Source organism: Gossypium raimondii, chromosome 10 (genome assembly GCF_025698545.1).
Source record: "Gossypium raimondii isolate GPD5lz chromosome 10, ASM2569854v1, whole genome shotgun sequence".
In the NCBI taxonomy this organism is placed as follows: domain Eukaryota; kingdom Viridiplantae; phylum Streptophyta; class Magnoliopsida; order Malvales; family Malvaceae; genus Gossypium; species Gossypium raimondii.
The window spans coordinates 61,071,240-61,089,320 of record NC_068574.1 but is presented as its reverse complement, the minus strand read 5'-3'; the positions used below and the strand labels follow the sequence as shown (position 1 = coordinate 61,089,320).

General features: G+C 31.7%; 2 protein-coding genes across 3 annotated transcripts; one reads left to right on the top strand and one right to left on the bottom strand.

The window, feature by feature from the left end:
- The first annotated feature begins 357 nt into the window (after nucleotides 1-357).
- Nucleotides 358-5,958, top strand: LOC105776398 (nuclear pore complex protein NUP88). Of its 2 annotated transcripts, none has more exons than XM_012599028.2 (9): nucleotides 358-736; nucleotides 1,306-1,457; nucleotides 1,759-1,881; nucleotides 2,335-2,479; nucleotides 2,972-3,033; nucleotides 3,221-3,437; nucleotides 3,587-4,513; nucleotides 5,025-5,274; nucleotides 5,374-5,958. In XM_012599028.2, the coding sequence occupies exons 1-9, from the start codon at nucleotides 437-439 to the stop codon at nucleotides 5,649-5,651; spliced, it is 2,454 nt and encodes an 817-aa protein (XP_012454482.1). In that variant the 5' UTR covers nucleotides 358-436; the 3' UTR covers nucleotides 5,652-5,958. The 2 variants fall into 2 exon arrangements, with proteins under 2 accessions (XP_012454482.1, XP_052478670.1); XM_052622710.1 differs by having other exon boundaries at nucleotides 588-736; nucleotides 1,362-1,457.
- Nucleotides 5,959-6,645: 687 nt separating this feature from the next.
- LOC105776399 (cytochrome P450 90A1) lies at nucleotides 6,646-11,468 on the bottom strand. Its single transcript, XM_012599029.2, has 8 exons — nucleotides 10,835-11,468; nucleotides 10,094-10,243; nucleotides 9,768-10,013; nucleotides 7,611-7,697; nucleotides 7,453-7,531; nucleotides 7,250-7,356; nucleotides 7,025-7,155; nucleotides 6,646-6,941 (listed from the first exon to the last, which is right to left on the bottom strand). Exons 1-8 carry the CDS (start codon nucleotides 11,351-11,353, stop codon nucleotides 6,839-6,841), a joined length of 1,422 nt encoding a protein of 473 aa, XP_012454483.1. The 5' UTR covers nucleotides 11,354-11,468; the 3' UTR covers nucleotides 6,646-6,838.
- Between the last annotated feature and the right edge of the window lie 6,613 nt (nucleotides 11,469-18,081).

Sequence of the window (18,081 nt, the reverse complement as noted above, 5' to 3'; positions counted from 1 at the left end):
TTTCGATTCTCTAAAACCTTGTGTAACAATTTTTGATGATCTAGGACCAGAACCTACATATCTCGAATCTAATATTGTAATATCTAATCCAATTTTGCATCTCCATGATCATCTTAACACTATTACTTTAGATCTTAAAAGACTTGTTAAGGTAAGAAAGATTAAAAGTAAAAAATAATAATCAAATTATAGTAAATTAAAGTAGATAGATTAAATTTTAAATTTTTAGGAGGGAGTAAAACTACAATTATACCCAAAACAAACAACCAAATGAAATTCATAATGTTCGCAAACGACGTCGGTTCAAGTCCCGATTTCTTCAGTATTTAAAAACGTAGTCGTTTAGTTTCACCTTTCATCAACCTTCTTCTCAGCACCATTATAGCACAAAAAAAGCTCGAAGCTTCACACTCTTCACAAAGGAGCCTAAAGAAAAATGAGGTTCAACTTCGATATAGCTGAATCCACCGAGGACGATTCTCGAAGGTCCTTAACACCTAAAGAAGATGTCCAATGGGTCCCGCTTCAAACCCACCCGGTTTTCACCACCACCGCCGACGGAGGAGGAACAGCCGCCACTGCTTCTGCGTCAGCTGGAGGTGTTAGAAATCTTCTAGCTTGGGACGGAGCCTCAAGACTATATTATTGGGATTCCAATCAGCAATGCCTCCATCGAATCTCCATTCGCTTGGGCGAGCCTGACCCTACTTCCGTCGTCGCCGCCTCCCCCTCTAAAGTAAATTTCCGAATCTTAGATAAGATAACTTGCTTGCTAATTCCACCACTGAAGTATTGCTTGAAATCTTTGAATTTGTATGTTTGAGTGGGAAGACAATGAATTTGAAGAGATTATTAGGTTTTATGAATTTTGAATGGTTATCTCTGTTTGGTTGTTGTAAAAAGGAATGGTGAAAGAACGAAACCATAGTTGATCAGCAAATGAAGAAATAACTATAATGTAACATGTGCAATAGATTTTAGTGTTTATATGAAAGTAAAATCATGCATTTATGTATGCAATCAAAATTTTGTTTCCCTTGTATGAAAATTTTTTGGCCTTTTGCTCCTGAAAATCTGACAAGTTTGAGCAGAGCGTAGAAGTTTAAGGACCTTGGCATGGTTTTAAAAGGTTAGGATGAGTGTCAACTAAGCCATTGTTGTAGTGGCAAAGGGCTGTTGCCTTTACGCAATGAGTATGGTTATCAAATGTTGCCTGTATGTTTGAACAGTTATGTTAATTATAGTTGAATGTATATGTGGCTTTAAGTGTTTAAATGCAAAAGAAGTAATTGTGATAATATATAGGTGTTGCGAGCGGACAAGGAGCTGAATTTTGTGGTTAATAAAATCTCTATCAACAGGAATGGCTCAGCTTTACTCCTAGCTGGTTTAGATGATTTATGTGTCATGTATCTTTATGGACGTTCTTCTACAAAAGAAAATGCCATCGTTTGCAGGTAATTGTGTGAAATAACATGCTTTATGTATTATGCATGCCAGATTTTGTTTCTTTTGTAGTGCTGTTAATTGAGGAACAAGTTGATTGTAGCTAGATGTTTTTTGAGTTGATATGTTTGAACACTAATTATTGCAATAATATATGGTTTATTAACCACTAGACATTAATAAACATAACATGTCTAGATTGTTGTTTGTAGAATCTCTGCCCACATTAAGTTTTGTACTCTGCTTGTGGTGTCTGTCTTTCTCTGTTTTCCTTGGATGCTTCCACCTAAAAGTTGACAGTTTGTTCTGCAGGACTGTTTCAATTGGTTCACAAGTTTATTCTAGTGACGGCAGTGCAATACGCATTCTTCAAGTGTCATGGCATCCCTATAGTGACACTCATGTTGGAATTCTCTCTTCTGATTCAGTTTTCAGGTATAGAATAATCATACTTCTACGTTTCAGTTTGCTTTAATTGATAATAGTATGAGGGATGCTTATAATATATTACTTGCTTCGAGATTATTACCTGGTTTGGGAGGAGAGGTGAAAAATTGCAATAAAACTCATAAAGAAATAAAGGGTAGATTTATTTTAAAAAATTTGAGGCTTATTTAAATATGAATGCTGCCATCAATGTCTTTCTAGCTCCATAAGATTTCAATTCCATTTGAATTTGTCTCTCTCTCCCTTGTGGGGTGTGTATGAGTTTCCACATATAGCATGTGAGTTTGTTTTATAGTTTGTCACACCTATCACATTCTTTCATTTCGTATATTCTTCTGCGTCTTGCGATGCACTTTTGTTGGTAATCTGGTTAAAAAATGTATAAATGGTATTTGTGTTTGATTGAAGCATGTGTTAACTTCTTATTTTCATTTCTTGCAGACTCTTTGATTTATCCTCTGGTGTGGTGCAACCAGAACAGGAGTATTATCTGCAGCCTGTAGAACCTGGTAGATCAAGGAATGCTGCATCTATCTGTCCTGTTGACTTTTCTTTTGGGGGAGACCACCTGTGGGATAGGTTTAGTGTAAGTTCATTTCTAGTATGTGAAATATTTTTCTTGCTGCTGCATGTAATGGTATAATTGGCAGTGACTTGATGCAATTGACAGAAATCTTATTACATGTTTTGTCCTATGCAATCAATGACGTTTTTTGCATCTCCCTCGAGTTCAGTAGCTAAACTTTCTTCAGACTTAATGGATGGCAATTGATATTTCCTTTCTCATTGATGAATTTGTCTATAATTTGCTCTGCTGGTGCATGCTAAACCTTTCAAATCTTATTTCACATTTTAAATGTGGCTATCTAATTTGTTGCCTCGATGGTCTTGCTTCTCTATACTTAATGAATTTGCTAATGGTCTTTCTTCTTTCGATTTTTAATAAGGTATCCTTGACTTCTTTCTCTTGTAGTATTATGATACATCTTTTTCCTATTGCTAAGTTGTTACATTTTGGAATTAATTACTATTCACATATTGTGGCAATTATTGAATATAACTTTTTTTTGTCATTTAGGTCTTTGTATTATTCAGCGATGGATCAGTTTACATCCTCTGTCCAGTCGTTCCATTCGGAAGGTATTCAAGATTTTAAATTTCTTTGGTTTATTTGACTTGTTTTTCCGATTCTTGTATTTAAACCATCTTCATAACTGCTGTTTCATTTATAAATTCACTTGAACCATGTTTCTGATGTTACTGTTAACACTTGCTATATTTTGTTATATTTATTTTTTGATTTGCTGGATTATCTATTTCTAAACAGTGTTTATAAATGGGAGTCAATATTGGAGATTTATAGCGATGCTCATACTTTTGGACTGAAGTCAGCCAAATCGGCAGCTGTTAATAATTCTAATATGGCAATCTCTTGGTTAGAAGCAACTTTTCCTGAGGTAGCACAAGAAGCAACAGACAGGGAAAATCTCTCTACCATAAAAGCTCATTCACATGCTTTATTTGATGCGTCACTTGCTCTGCAGGTATGTGAAATAATGGTATTGTAGCTTATCTTAAGGATATGAATTTAATTTTTATTGGAGATACCTATTTTAATGTACAATTTATGCTTTTTCTAGGAATGAACAATTTAGAATCGATCTGTGTATCATAGCAATTTATGCTTTTCCAGGGACCGTTGCGTAAAGTATGTCATGGTGGGGAGGATGAAGATTTAGCAGTTAGGGGTGCCGAATGTGAAGGCCGTGCAGTCAGTTTTCTCTATAATTTAGTCAGCAAAGACTCAATTCTGGTGACTGCCTGGAGTGGTGGGCAATTGCAAATAGATGCCCTAGCCGATGAAATCCAGCCAGTTTGGATTACTGGTAGTGCACCTCGTCTTCGTGTTGATTCCTTTGATCACATTCGTGGGATTGCTATGATCTGTGAATCAATCCCTGCCGAGCATTCTATTGTGAAGCTTGATCAACCACTTGATAACACTGTTTGGTTGGGGCATCCACCTCCATTGTTGAGACTGGCAATTGTGGATTTAGCTTTGCCAAGGAAAACAGAAGGCAGTTCTCTTATCACGATGTTTGCAGATCCACTTATGCCCGAAAGAATATATTCTCTTCACGAGGGAGGGGTAGACTCAATAGTGTTGCATTTTCTCCCTTTTACATCTCAGATTAACGGGAAGGATGAGAATATCAAAACTCCCTCTGTGCATCCCGTGCTGAGTACATGCCAGGGAGAAACATCTTCATCTTCACCTTCTCCTCTTTCTGGCTTTGCCTCACTATCAGATTCATTCGGATATTCGTGGGTTGTGGTAGTCACTTCAACTCAAGAATGTGTTGTGCTAGAGATGAAAACTTGGAATTTGTTGCTTCCCATTCAAATTGACAAAGAGAAGCCGATTGACATGGAACAACAGAAGGAGAAAGATACTACGGATATCATAAGCAAAGAACTCCTTAGTGGTCCAAAGTCCGTGCTGGCTCCTCAGGCCTCACCTAATCTGCGTTCTATTTCTGCAGATTCTATCGAAGGTCGATCTGCTCTTCACCAGTACTTCAAACTTTTCCATGAAAATTATGTCGAGTATGCGCATAAGGTGAGAATGCATCATTCCATTTACATCTATTTACTGACATTGCTTTTCTCCCCCACCGTTTTTGTGATAAAAGTACCATGAAGGCCCTTGTACTAGGAGGTGGATTTTACCCCTTCTACTCAAAAAATGGGCAAATTAGTCCCTATATGTTAGATTAAAGAGCAAATCGGTCATTTTGTTAAAAATTTCATTCAATTTTGCTTTTAAAACTAGTCATTGTATGTCAGCATGAGGTATACGTGGCTCACCATGTGAAACTATCTGGCTATTCCATCAGCTATGCCAATTTTTAAAAGCAAAAATGGATGAAATTTTTAACAGAAAGACTAATTTGCAATTTGATCTAACGTATAGGGACTAATTTGCCCATTTTTTGAGTAACTGGGACAAAATACAATCTAACTCCTAATGCAGGGACCTCCATGGTACTTTTACCCCGTTTTCGTCTATGTAATTTCTCTCCTCGCAAGATAAAATTTAATGTTTGTTTTATTTTTCTCAACTTCTCTAGGTGTACTTTGAGCTGAAACATCATGGACCTCAGCTAAAGAGAATCATAGACGACCAACATGCTCGTTTGGACGAGGCACAACAGAAGATATCGAGAGTTGAAGCAAAACAGCCTATGCTGGATGAAAGGATTGATCGTGCGGTCCAGAGACACAACTCTTTGGAACAGTGTTTGCAACGTCTGAGAAGACTCCCTGGGGCACACAAGAAACCATTGTCTAGAGCTGAGCGAGAGTTTAAGTCCGAACTCGGTAATCTAATTCATACACATCACAATGATTTTTACTTTATCCATAGCATGTCTATTAACCACCTCACATCATTCAACGATTTGTTCGGTCGTTACTCAGATCAATTTACTGGAGTTGAACTGGATGCTTTAAGATCCTCCATTGATACATTAGGCGCAAGGCTTAAAAGGTATACAAAATCTTCAAAAGACAACCTAACGACCCAAAGGAGGAAAATACCTGGTAGGAACCATGTCCAGGATGCTCAAATCTCTCAACTGAAATTGTCACTCGAAAAACTCTCGCTGCTCAATAGCGAGAGTACGAAAAAGGTCGAACTTGTTGAATCGGCGATAAAGACCGTGGAAAGCAGCAGAAACAAAACAATCCTCTCGTGATCGAGTTGCGGCGAAAGAATTGAAAGCTCTTTCACAGTTTGATTTTTTAGGTCTCAATGGAGCATTTAAGAAGCTATTTAACGACATGGTTGTGTATGTTAGGGGAAGTTTCCGGTTCTTTTGCCTTTTAAGAAAAGCTAAAGTGGGGAAACCACCATTTTTAGGTCTTAATTTGATTATCCACTAAAATTCATGGCTTTTATTTAGCATTTCAGTGGAATACAGGAAGTTTATGATTGTAAGTCTGGAGAAATTTAAAAAAGTTGGGAACATTTTTAGTATTCAAACATAGATTTAGAGTTCAAAATTTTGATTTTATTATTCTAAATTAAAATGTTAGACCGGATCGGTCCGCTAGATTGAGAATTAGTTGGTATATCGGTTGAACAAAGTAATTGAATTGGCTTTTGATCGAACTGTTCAGGACCAGTAAAAAAATTGAAAATCATTTCAATTGATTTATAAAAAAAAATCAAAAACCAAATCAATTGAATTGGTTTTCTTAATAATTGTTGATAGATAATTAAACTAGTTAGATCGGGAATTGATGGTTTAATAATTTCAACTTTTGGGTCGGTTTTTCAAGCATTGATAAATTCAATTTGATTAAGACTGAAATAAAATTTTGACTTAAATCAGTTCACTTGACTCAAAATCGAAATATTTTCAAATAACTCAAAATTGATTTAACTTAAAATGATAAAAATTTAAAATAGTCCGAATTTGTAATAATTAATTATTCCAAAATTTACTCTTATCCAAAACCAATTCCTCTTAGAATGCTTAAAAATATGACTATGTATATAAGCCTTATAAAATAAAATAAAATAAATTTAAATTTAAATAAAACTAGAATTCAACCCCAAATCCAATGAAAAATTGAATACTCTCATCTCTTGCTTTGATTCTTCAACTTTTGCATAAAAACTTATATATATATATATATATTGTTCTTTTCATTTTAATGGAAATGGATGGATTCTACCATTAGGCATTGTTACAACTTGAATATGGATAAAAAATATATATATAATGCCCAACACATAATAAGAATCAAATTAATTTACATTCACTAACTCTATTTTTCCTTTTTTTTTTCCCCTAATTTTAATTATTGCATCTCACACCATCCAAAATTCTATTACACCTCTCCTTCTCTAACATTTATGTTTTAACAGTACATTTGGCTAAGAAAACGATCTGTTTCGACGCCGCACATTGATCGGATACCGTTTTTGCGTTCGCGTCGTTGGAAAGAAGACGAGCTTATCTTCTTCGGCCGGTTCCCAACTATTCCAAGAAAAAGAAAAGGGTTACTTAAAACATAAAAAGATGAAAATTGTGGAGCAAAATGGTACATGTATGGATGGTACCTGAACCGGGTCACTAGGTGGTGTAAGAATACCGAGAGTTCTACTCTAGCAAGCTCGTATCCTGGGCACAATCGAGGCCCTCCTCCAAATGGTGTGAAAACGTGTCCGGGGCAGCTTATTCCGGAGTTACTCTGTTAAAATCGTTGGTCACTGGTTAGTAACACTTTTTCTCAAACATGTTCGGTTATATATTCGAGGGAGATGGGGAAAATGAGGAAAACCTACCTGCCATCTCCACGGATTGAACGTGCGAGCATCTTTGAACTGATTGTGGTCGAGATGTACGGCTCGGAATGATGCGAAAACCCTCCAACCTTTCGGAATTGTGTAACCTGGTTGAACCGAGTTTATCAGTAAGTACAAAGCTAGCCTGAAATTTTATAGTAACATGACTATCAATAGACCATGATCAAAGCGTGTTTTCTAACCTTTTATGTTGATATCCGTCATTGCTCGTCGGAAAACTCCGCTGATTATGTTTGCAACTCGTAACGTCTCGTTAACAACCTGAAAACACAATGAGTTCGAAAATTAGGGTCAAGGCCAGGGTTTGGTTTCGAACTACATGGCAATGTTTCAAACTTACACATTGGGTGAATGGCATTGACTTATAATCACTCCATTGTAAAGCCTCGGATTCGGATTTTTTCGCCCTAATCCCTTCATGTTCTTCCTGAAAATGAAAATTTACAATCAAGAAGATTGATAAAAATCTATCATCTTTTGGCAAACAAAATCTATACGAGTCAATATGAATCATACTGTTATTTGTCTTATAGATTAATAAATAAATGAAGGGAAAACAAGCTTTAATGTTTTGATCTAATTATGGTTTTAGCCCCTCTACTATGCTAAAATTTAAAATTTAATCATATAATTTAAAATAAGAAAACTATGTTACTCGTACCCACACCCACATGATTGTTCGAATATGACATATTTAAACATGTCAAATACGAATATCGAACACCGCTGTAAATATAATCTTTTACAAAGGGTAAACTAATTTGTCACCCAATTATAAAAAATTACAAAATAATCACTCAACTATTAGTATTTTTTTATCACCCAACTACTCAATTTTTTGTCACCAGCTCACTAACATAAAAATGAAAACACCCAAAAATCCAAAATAGTTGGGTGACCAAAAAAGGAAAAATTGAATAGTTGAATAACCATTTTGCAACTTTTTATAATTGAGTGACTAAAAAAGAAATTTACTAATAATTAAATGACTAATAGTGCAGTTTACCCTTTATAAAAATAATACTAATAAATGGGTCTTGAATATGACTCATGGACCTATGTGGGCCTCAAAAGTAATCATGGGCCATGTGGTGTTCACATGAGCCCAAATCCCCTAAAATGGTCCCAAACAAACACTGATTTCTAAAAGGAAAATCGAACGGCTAGGATTAAAACCATCATCAAAAGCAAAAAAAGTCCTAGGAATCAAAAAAAAGTTTTTTCCTTTTAACTTATAGGGTTGGTGTAATGACTCTTTTTTTCTTTTAAAACTTTACCACCGTCCGATGGTCCTTTCATCTTGAAATCAGCACCTCTCATTTCCCAACGTCCCACCTAGGGACCATGGGTCAAATCATACACCCTATTGTACACGATAGCATCCCACTTACCCAAAAATACCCTTTGGAATCTGTAAGCCTGGGGAAGGGGTTGTATGGTCATTTCGTGAAAGACAAAATGGTCAAAGAGTAAGAGTAGTCAGAGTCTCTGACAAAAGGGTCAGAATTTTTCATTTTTTTAAATTATTAAAACTCTTATTAAATTTAAATAAAAAATTTAAAATCGAACTTCTAAATAAGAGCAAAAAAGAATCAATCGACACATCGGCTCAAAATAAAACATAAAATAACCTGATCGATTCAACCATAAATCAGGACATGAATTTGTCCTGTTAGACAAATTGCAGTTCCTACTTTGACTTGATGATTTTAATACTTCTTTACTTTTGACCTACACCACTAAAACCAAATCCAATCTTATCATAAAAATTTTCCCTTTTTTACTTTTCCTATAAATGTTGGGACAACATTTTCAATTTCAATTTTAAAGTTAAACCTAAAAATATATTAATTAAATATTTTTAAAAAAATTCCATTTTGATTCACCAAAAGAATATTTCCACAATTAAAAAAAAGGCAACAAAATAGATGCACCCATAAAAATAATATTTTTAATATTATGATGAAAGTGACTAATTTTTTTATCAAAGTAAGGGCCTTTGATCACATGATGGGAACAATCAAAAGGTTTATTTTAATAAATAAATAAAATTATTATTTTATCAAACTCATGTGTGGCAAGTATGTTCCCTAAGTACATCTTTGGCCATATTATATGATATAATAATATACTTTTAATAAGTAAAGTAAGGCCATGTGATTTAATCATCTCATTATTTCATGTGTGAATGCTTTGTACACACTTTTTATTTACTTTCTTTTAAGGTTATGAAATTTGATTACTTGAGAGAAAGCAATGCCCCAATTTTGAAGATTTATTACTTTCTTTTCTTAAGATCCCCCACTATGAAAATTTTTTTTGGTTAAATTTAGGACCATAAACAGTGCGTTTACATGTAGTTAATATAAACACAGCGATAGCTGTAAGATCAGATATTATAATGATATTATTGCATGAAGAAAGACTAAACTAAACGCAGGACCAAAGCCAAATTTAACCAAAATTTCAATATTTAAAAAGGAATGAAAACATATACCTTGAGTTGAGCCAAAGCAAGAGGTGTCTCAGTCAAGAACTTGACAGCAAGAGTCATAATAGTTGAAGTTGTTTCGTAACCAGCAACAAGCAATGCTACCAAAAAATCCACTATTTGTTCATCTGAAAATTTATCATCCCCAGCCAACAATGCTGCCAACATATCATTCTTTTTCGCCCCTCTTTCATACTCTTTCCTCCTTTCCCTCACTATTAAACTCAATGCCTCCGCCACCTTGGTCCGAGCCTAAAAAAACCCAAACCCAAGTTATTAAAACGATATTCAGATATGACGACATGTATAAAAAGAAAATGTTAATTGCTTACTTTGATGGCTCGACGATAAGTGGTTGAAAAAAGTGGAAGCGGAACGGTGAAGAATCCTTCAATAACTAGAAGGTATTCTTTTCTTAAACTTTCACTCCATTCACCAGGGTCATAGCTCATTAGTTGCTTCACTGTTAACTCAAAAGTTATCTATAAATTTAAATAAATAATTAATTAATTAAAAAAATAATCATGAAACATAATTAATTAGGAAGCAATAATGTAAAATTTATCGGTTTTAGGAATCAAAGAATATTACATGTTCGCTTTAAAAGTTCGAGTCTTATGAATGAAAAGAAAAATACTAAAAAAACTTTTGTCGCATTCTAAATAAGAAATTTATAAATATAAAAATTATAAATTAATATATAATAAAATTACATCTTTTAATTCTCTAAAGATTAAAAATTTATTTAATTTTTAAAAATATAAAATTATAAATTAAAACTCGAAAAATTATAATTAAATTTCGATCCTTAGTATCAAATATCAAAGTTTTTTTAAAAAAATTAAAAAAATAATGAAAATGATGGTTTAAAGTTTGAAAAGTTTTCAAAACAAAATGATTTGAAGCCGTAAACTTTATTTTTTCAACTCTCTCCCACTGAGTCACCACCGCCATTTTTAACTTGTTAAATAATGATTAATAAACCCAACAAGGATGACCAAACCAGCGAGTCAACTCAGTACTATATATGTATAAAGTAAACATGTAATAATGTGTTTTTTTTTTTTGGTTACCTTCTTGGCTTCTTCCATGAGGAAGACACGGTCGGTCCATGAATCCAAGTTGAGCCGGATTAACCGGTCTATATCAACCAAAAGATGATCCTTTATAATCGACGAGTTAGCAAAACTCATAGTTAAAGAATGCATCTTTTTATGAAGACTTCCTTTCATTAAAAGCAAAGAGTGTTTCCCAAGCAAATTTGATATCGAACCGGGGTAACTACACTCGAACAATTTCCCTTCGTTTTGTAAAATGAACCGGTTCGTTTCCGGTTCAGCAGAGAAAACAGTCGGTTCACCGAACACGTGAGTTGTGAAGATCGAACCGTATCGTCTCACCCTTTCGTCGATGAACGGTTCAGGGTTCTCGGTCTTGTAAGCGGCGATAAGTTGGAGGGTTTCTCCGACTAAAGGTAAACCCAGATTTCCTGGTGGTAAACGGAGACGACGGTGACGGGAGGAGCGGTGGAGGAGGAAGGAGACGGCGGAGATGATGGCGGTGATGAAAAGATAGTGAAGGAGAAAAGCCATGAAAAAGGGTGTTTATTTGAAAATAAATAAAAAAGAGATATTGAAAGAAGAGAAATGGGGAAAGATGGTTTATAAAGAGAGAGACGGTGTGTGTGTGGTGGTTTTATTGGGAAGGGGAAGGTAGTAAAAGAAGCACACGAGGGGTATCTTCATATCTGTAAGAATCTAAGGGGGAAAGGGATGAAAAAGAAAGAAAATTAAATGTTTTGGGGGATATTTTCAATATCTGACACCTTTTTCCTCTCTTTTATTTTTCTTACTTTATATTCAATTTTTGACTTATTTTAATAATAATAATAGAATTTAATCAATTATTTACTAATTTATTGATACTCATAATAGAATTTAACTAATTATTTACAAATTTATTGATGATGTGTTTTATTTATTTGTCATGTTTGAATTCCTTGTTTGAATCTTGGTATGGTAATAATATTAAATATAAGGAAAATGGTGATTTGTTTCTTAAAAAAAATTAATTGTCTCGATTGGCATGGGTATTGTTGTCAATGTAGGAAGATGTGTATTCGAGTGTACTGAAGCACATTATCCTCCTATATATGGGTTGGGACGGGTTATGGGTAATTCTAGGCATTTTGTCAAAAAGAGCATATATAATCGGAACCTATAATGAGATTGTCCAAAAAAAATTGTAGAATGTAATTCTAATTGATGCAGAGATTGGGATAGGATTCTTTTTAGAAATAAGGAATAAAGAAATTATGGATAAATCCAAGCGATCTTTTCGTAGACGTTTGCTCCCAATCCAATTAGGGGATCAAATTGATTATAGAAACATGAGTTTAATTAGTTGATTTATTAGTGAACGAGGAAAAATATTATCTAGGTGAGCAAATAGATTGACCTTAAAACAACAATGATTAATTACTATTGCTATAAAACAAGCTCATTTTTATCTTCGTTACCCTTTCTTAATAATAAGAAACAGTTTGAAAGAAGTGAGTCGACCACTAGAATTACTGCTCTTAGAACCAGAAATAAATAGGCTTACCCCTTCAATTGATTCAAAATTATCAAACGTAGACCGATGCTTTAGTCAAAAAATCTGATAATCAAAATTGTCGTGCCGTAAAAAAAAATAAATAAAAGAATCGAATCTGATTGGGGAAGAAAAAAAAATTATTGAGCTTCTTCGCTCTTCTTGTTTTGATGACCTTATTAGAATCATAATTTTTTTATCATATTAAATTCTACTCTACCTTCCCGGAGTTCATTCTTGAGGGAACCCCATCTCATTTAAAGCATTTCGTTGGATTCCTTCTGACCTCTTTATTTTCTAATCTTCTTATTTTTAAGCAAAGAGTATTTTTTAAAATCAACATCGAGCAATTGAGTTTTGAGTTGCATATATTATGTTTAACTACTTCTTTTTTTTTTTTGCTAATTCTTTTCGTATAAATGGTTGAATTATTGATTATTATTTCAACAATTTATTATTAATTTGATTGCACTTTATAATATTGTTTCTAATTGTTGTCATTTAAATATTTTACTCACCATTATTAATTGAGTCTTAGTTCGATTAGTATGGGTATTGTTGCCAATACAGGAGAACATGAGTTCGAGTAAGCTGAAGCACATTATCCTCTTATTTATTAGTATGTCCTTTGTGTTGGAATTAGGTTGATTAAAAAATTTGAATGCTGGTCATCAAAGTTAAACTACTAATATTTTTATGGTCTGATTTTTATTTATTTGTAAAACAAAATTTTGTATTTTTAAATTTATACATAAATTTGATTCGATATCTAATGTCATATATGAATTTAGATTAGGTGACATGAAACTTTGATTTTATTTTAATTATAAAAGTGAAATTTTGATTTTGATTCAACTCAACGGTGAAATTAGAAAATCGCTCTAGGGGGCCAAAGATGAATCATAAATTTTTTTAGGGCTAAAGTGTAATTTTACCATTATACTAATATGTAATTTCATAAAACTTTAAAGGGCTAAATGACAAATCTACCATTTTTAGAGGCCAAGACCACTACCTTCCCCTTCACCATGGCCTTCACCATGGCCTTAGATTCAATTGTATACATCTTTTACAAAAAATAAATACATCAATGTATTTTTTATATTAGATAAATATAATTATTTGTGTATGCAATATCCAGACATAAAATAATGTTAGGTCGATAACAATGTTAATGGTTTGTAAAAACTGAATCAAATAAAGAATTCATAAATATATATATATATATACATGGGCGAAGCTAGAAAAAAATTTTAGTGGTCGAAATTAAATTGTAATTTTTACGATAGTAAAAATATAATTTCACCATTTTAATAGCCTATATTTTTTATAATTTTTAAAAGATTAAATCAAATTTTTATCACTCTAGAGAAAGCCAAAATACAATTTTACCTTTACTAATTTAAATTTTAAAAAATTTTAAAAAAAGTTTCGGCCTAAATGAGAAGGTTTCCATTTTAGGAGGATCGGGGCCCCTGCCAGCCCCCCTTTGTTTCGCCCCTGTATATATATATAGTTGTACAAAATCAAAGTTTATATATCACATTCCACACATAATTGTGAAACACATGATAAGAAAATAAACACAATATGAATGGCCAAATGTACAAAAATGATTTGTATGATACAAAATTATTAATGTGTACAAATTTATATAAAATATATAAAATTTTAAACATAATTTTGAAAAAAAAAAAACAGCACTCCCATCAATATTGAGTGGACTGTTTTGGATGTCTTAAGAATTTGAGGGTATATTTTCCAACCATGACCAAAATAAGACTCAATTTGTTTATCATTAATACAATTCATTGCCCATAAAAGAAAGGATGCAAATCATTCCACAAAGAGAAAAAGGGCATGGAAAGTATGTAGGCAATATACATTTTGCAACAAGACCTTTATTATTATTATTATTATTGTTTGCTTTTTCCTCCATGATGCATGTGTTCTCTTGGCCCACCAAGAACCTACTAGAAAAACCAGAGAAAATCTCTCTTTAATCACCTCCAATTTTATTGAGTTATGTCAAAATAATAAATTTAGTCCCTAGCATTTACCTATTTTGTCATTTTGGCACTTATTCTTTTTTTTTATCACATTGACCCTCAAAAACCTTGAACAATATTGATGCGGTCGCTTACATGGTTGTCTACATATAATTCATAAGAATTCAAAAATAAAAATAATATTTAGAAGTATATGTAGATTGCCACGCTAATGTTATTAAAATTTAATAATTTAATCAGTTTTTATCCAAAAGAAAATAATTTGACTAAAATTTGAAAGTTGTAATCCAAAGTGAAGAAATAGGTTAGGGAAATTTTGTCATTATCCCATTAATCTTTATGTTAGGTGTATATCTTAGGATGAGATCCTTGTTACTCTTTGGGGATACTTTTTCATAAAAATAGTATATCACTTCAATTAAGTAATTGAAGGTACTTGATCTGATATCCATATGGAAAAAGAAAAGTATGTTATCATAAATATCATAATTTTACTATAATAAAGTAAATATGCTCAATGCTTAAAAAATAGAAACTATTATTTTAAGGTTTAATGAAAAGAGATTGTCATTATTCCTCCACATTGTCCCAACAATTCCCAATTTTAAAAGGCAAAAGAAGTAAGAAGTTCTAAAATTCTAGAAGTAAATATAAAGTTTACATTCCATCAAATTTGTAACTTTTATAATTTAGCAAATTGAGTTTTAGCTCGATTGGTATTAGTATTGTTGTCAGTATAGGAAGACGTAGGTGTGAGTGCGTTGAAGCGCATTATCCTCCTAGTTAAGGGTTGGGAGGGGCTATGGGTAGTTCTAGACATCATATAAAAAAGAGCAGATATGATACAAACTTATAACTAGATTAATGTTAAAAAAACATTTATAATTTATTTATTAAGGTGGGTCACCAGTAAATTAATAAATATTTTAAAAATTATTAAAATATATATAATTATTATTTTAGCTAATAATATATTATGATTCATTTCATATAAATTCACGTATTATGATTCATGAATTATAAAATGAACATGTAAGATAGCTTAATCATGCCAAGATATATATCCTTATTAATTGCCTTATTTATATGAATCAAGTAGTGGAGCGATTCAAAAGGTTTTGACACTTACAATAAGTTTTCTTATACTTATTTATAATATATAAGCCGTCCTGTGTTAGTATTTGTTAGGCCTAGCCTCTTTATTCAATTCAATTAGATGTTAATTTAATGTAAATGAACCATAACTATGTAAACCTATTCCTAATAGTTTGACCCAAAATAGTATATCCAAATTATAAGAAATCCCATAGAAGCCACAAGTGTGGAATTTACACCTTCCAAATTTGTATTTGTTCGGGTATGGAAATAAATCGCGAATACGGTTCAAGTAATAAACTCCCAATTTTCCTTTGGGTCCCAATTCCAATATGATCCACACGCCTCATTAGCCCATACGGCTCCCGAAAGAGTTCCAATAGTTAAAAAGATAAACCCGAAACTAATAATACGAAAACTCCAACGATCCAATTGTTGAATCAATTGATATCTGTAATAATTTTTAGAAGAAAGAAAATAAGTGTTTAGTAAAACATTGCTTCTTTCATATATGTATTGGATTTTCCCATACGAAAATGAAAAATTATTGTTTTCACCAATAACATGGAGAAGTTTTTCCCTTAAAATTAGGGTTGAGCAATAAAAAATCCACTTGAACCAAAGTGTTTGGACAGTTTACGGATTACAAATTTAAAAACCACAGTTATCCGAAATCGAATTAAATTTTAAATTTTCATGATATAAAAATAAATATTTTACATTTAAAGTAGTAAAATAATTTAAAATTCTTAAAATTTATTTATTTTTAACAATATTGATTAAAACTTTGATATTTTGTTAAATAATATTAAAAACCATAAAAGAAAACTCTTTTGTTAAAATAGGTCTAAAAATCTAAAACCAAAATTAATATAAAAATTAAAATCGAACCAAACTGAATTATGATTAATGATATAAAAATTTTTAAAATCCTACCTAACCGAACTAATATCACCCCTACTTAAAATAACTAAAAGGCATTGTATGCAAGCTTAATAAGCAACCTTTTTGGTAATGAGGGATTACCCTACAATTTTAGGAATAATTTTTCTCTTAAAATTTTATTTTCTCAAATATATATGAAGGTTGATGATATCATGTTCATCCACATAGTCCCCATGAAGGACAATAAGCTCTCTACCCACTAGACAACCCCATAAAATAATTATCCCTTACAAGAACCCACAACTCTTTGTTTTATATGGTAATATTATCATTTAAAAGGAAATAAAAATCCTTTAATATGAAACTTCTCTCTTGATTGGTAAAAGGAAATAGTTTTCAACACTTTTTAATCAATAATAATTAATAAATATATTTACATTTGATGAATGGATGTATAAGCTTAGATAATTCTTATATATTTTATAATTAAATAAAATTTTATTTTTAAGTCGAGTTAAATCAGTCTAAACTAAATTTTAACTTGTTCAAAATTGGATTAAGTCGAATAAATTATTTGGCCCATAAACATATATAATACATAATTATATATATAAGAGATTAAATTAAACGGTTTATAACTTTTTATATTGTTAATATTTGTAGTTTTCATGCATGTAAAGTTTTGAGTTGATCGATATCTCTATCATATTAATCTAAAATATTGTCTATATTAATATATATTTAGTGATTATTTTCTTTTTACATAAAATGAACAGTTAGAAAATTTTTATACCAAATATGACATACATAATCTACATGAATGAATAATAAAATATGACGATTGGATTATTAAAATACTAATCGTATAAAAAGTACCAAAATGATAAAAAATTTACATTGGTGTAAGTGAATCCCTCCGATATATATCATTTTAAATTGTTTTTAAGGATTGCCAATTGAGTCTTAGTTCGATTGGCATCGACATTGTTGCCAGTGCAGGAGGATTTGAGTTTGAGTGCACTGAAGTGCATTATCCTCATATTTGAGAGTTGGGGAGAGATTATAAGTAATTCTAAACATTGTATAAAAAAAAGATATGATAAGAATATATAATGAAATTAATGTTTAAAAATTTTATTTTTAAGAATTATGAAACAAATATCAACTAATATGATCCTCACCTCTTTTTTAATATTTTAAATCAAAGTTTTATTTTCCTTTGAAACAAATGTGTTATATTAAATTTATTAGTGGAGATTTAAGAACCTTTTAAATAATCATGGATTTTCCAAATTAAGGGATTTTATTTGTAGCTAAGTGTATAGGTTAGTTGTTTTGAGACAGATTTCAAAAGACCCTCAATTCCTGGGATTTGGACAAAATTCCAAATTGTTATTTTATAAAACATTGACAACTATGTCATATTTTTTATACACCAAATGTTAATCAAGTGGCATTAAAAAATAAAATTAATAAATTATTCTTAGACTTACATGCATTTTAAAATTATTTAGTAATTGGATTTAAATGTAATTGTTAGTAATTATAAATGTGTGTTATGCTTGAGTAGTAAGTGAAGAAATTATTTTATGAACCCTTCTCACCACATCATTCATGGTCCATTTTCAATTACTTAATGACATTTTAGTAATTTTTTCCATGTCATTGACACATAAATTTGGTGATTTTTTTTACCCCAAACCCAAACTTGAACCCTGAACCCCGAACCCTAAATCTGT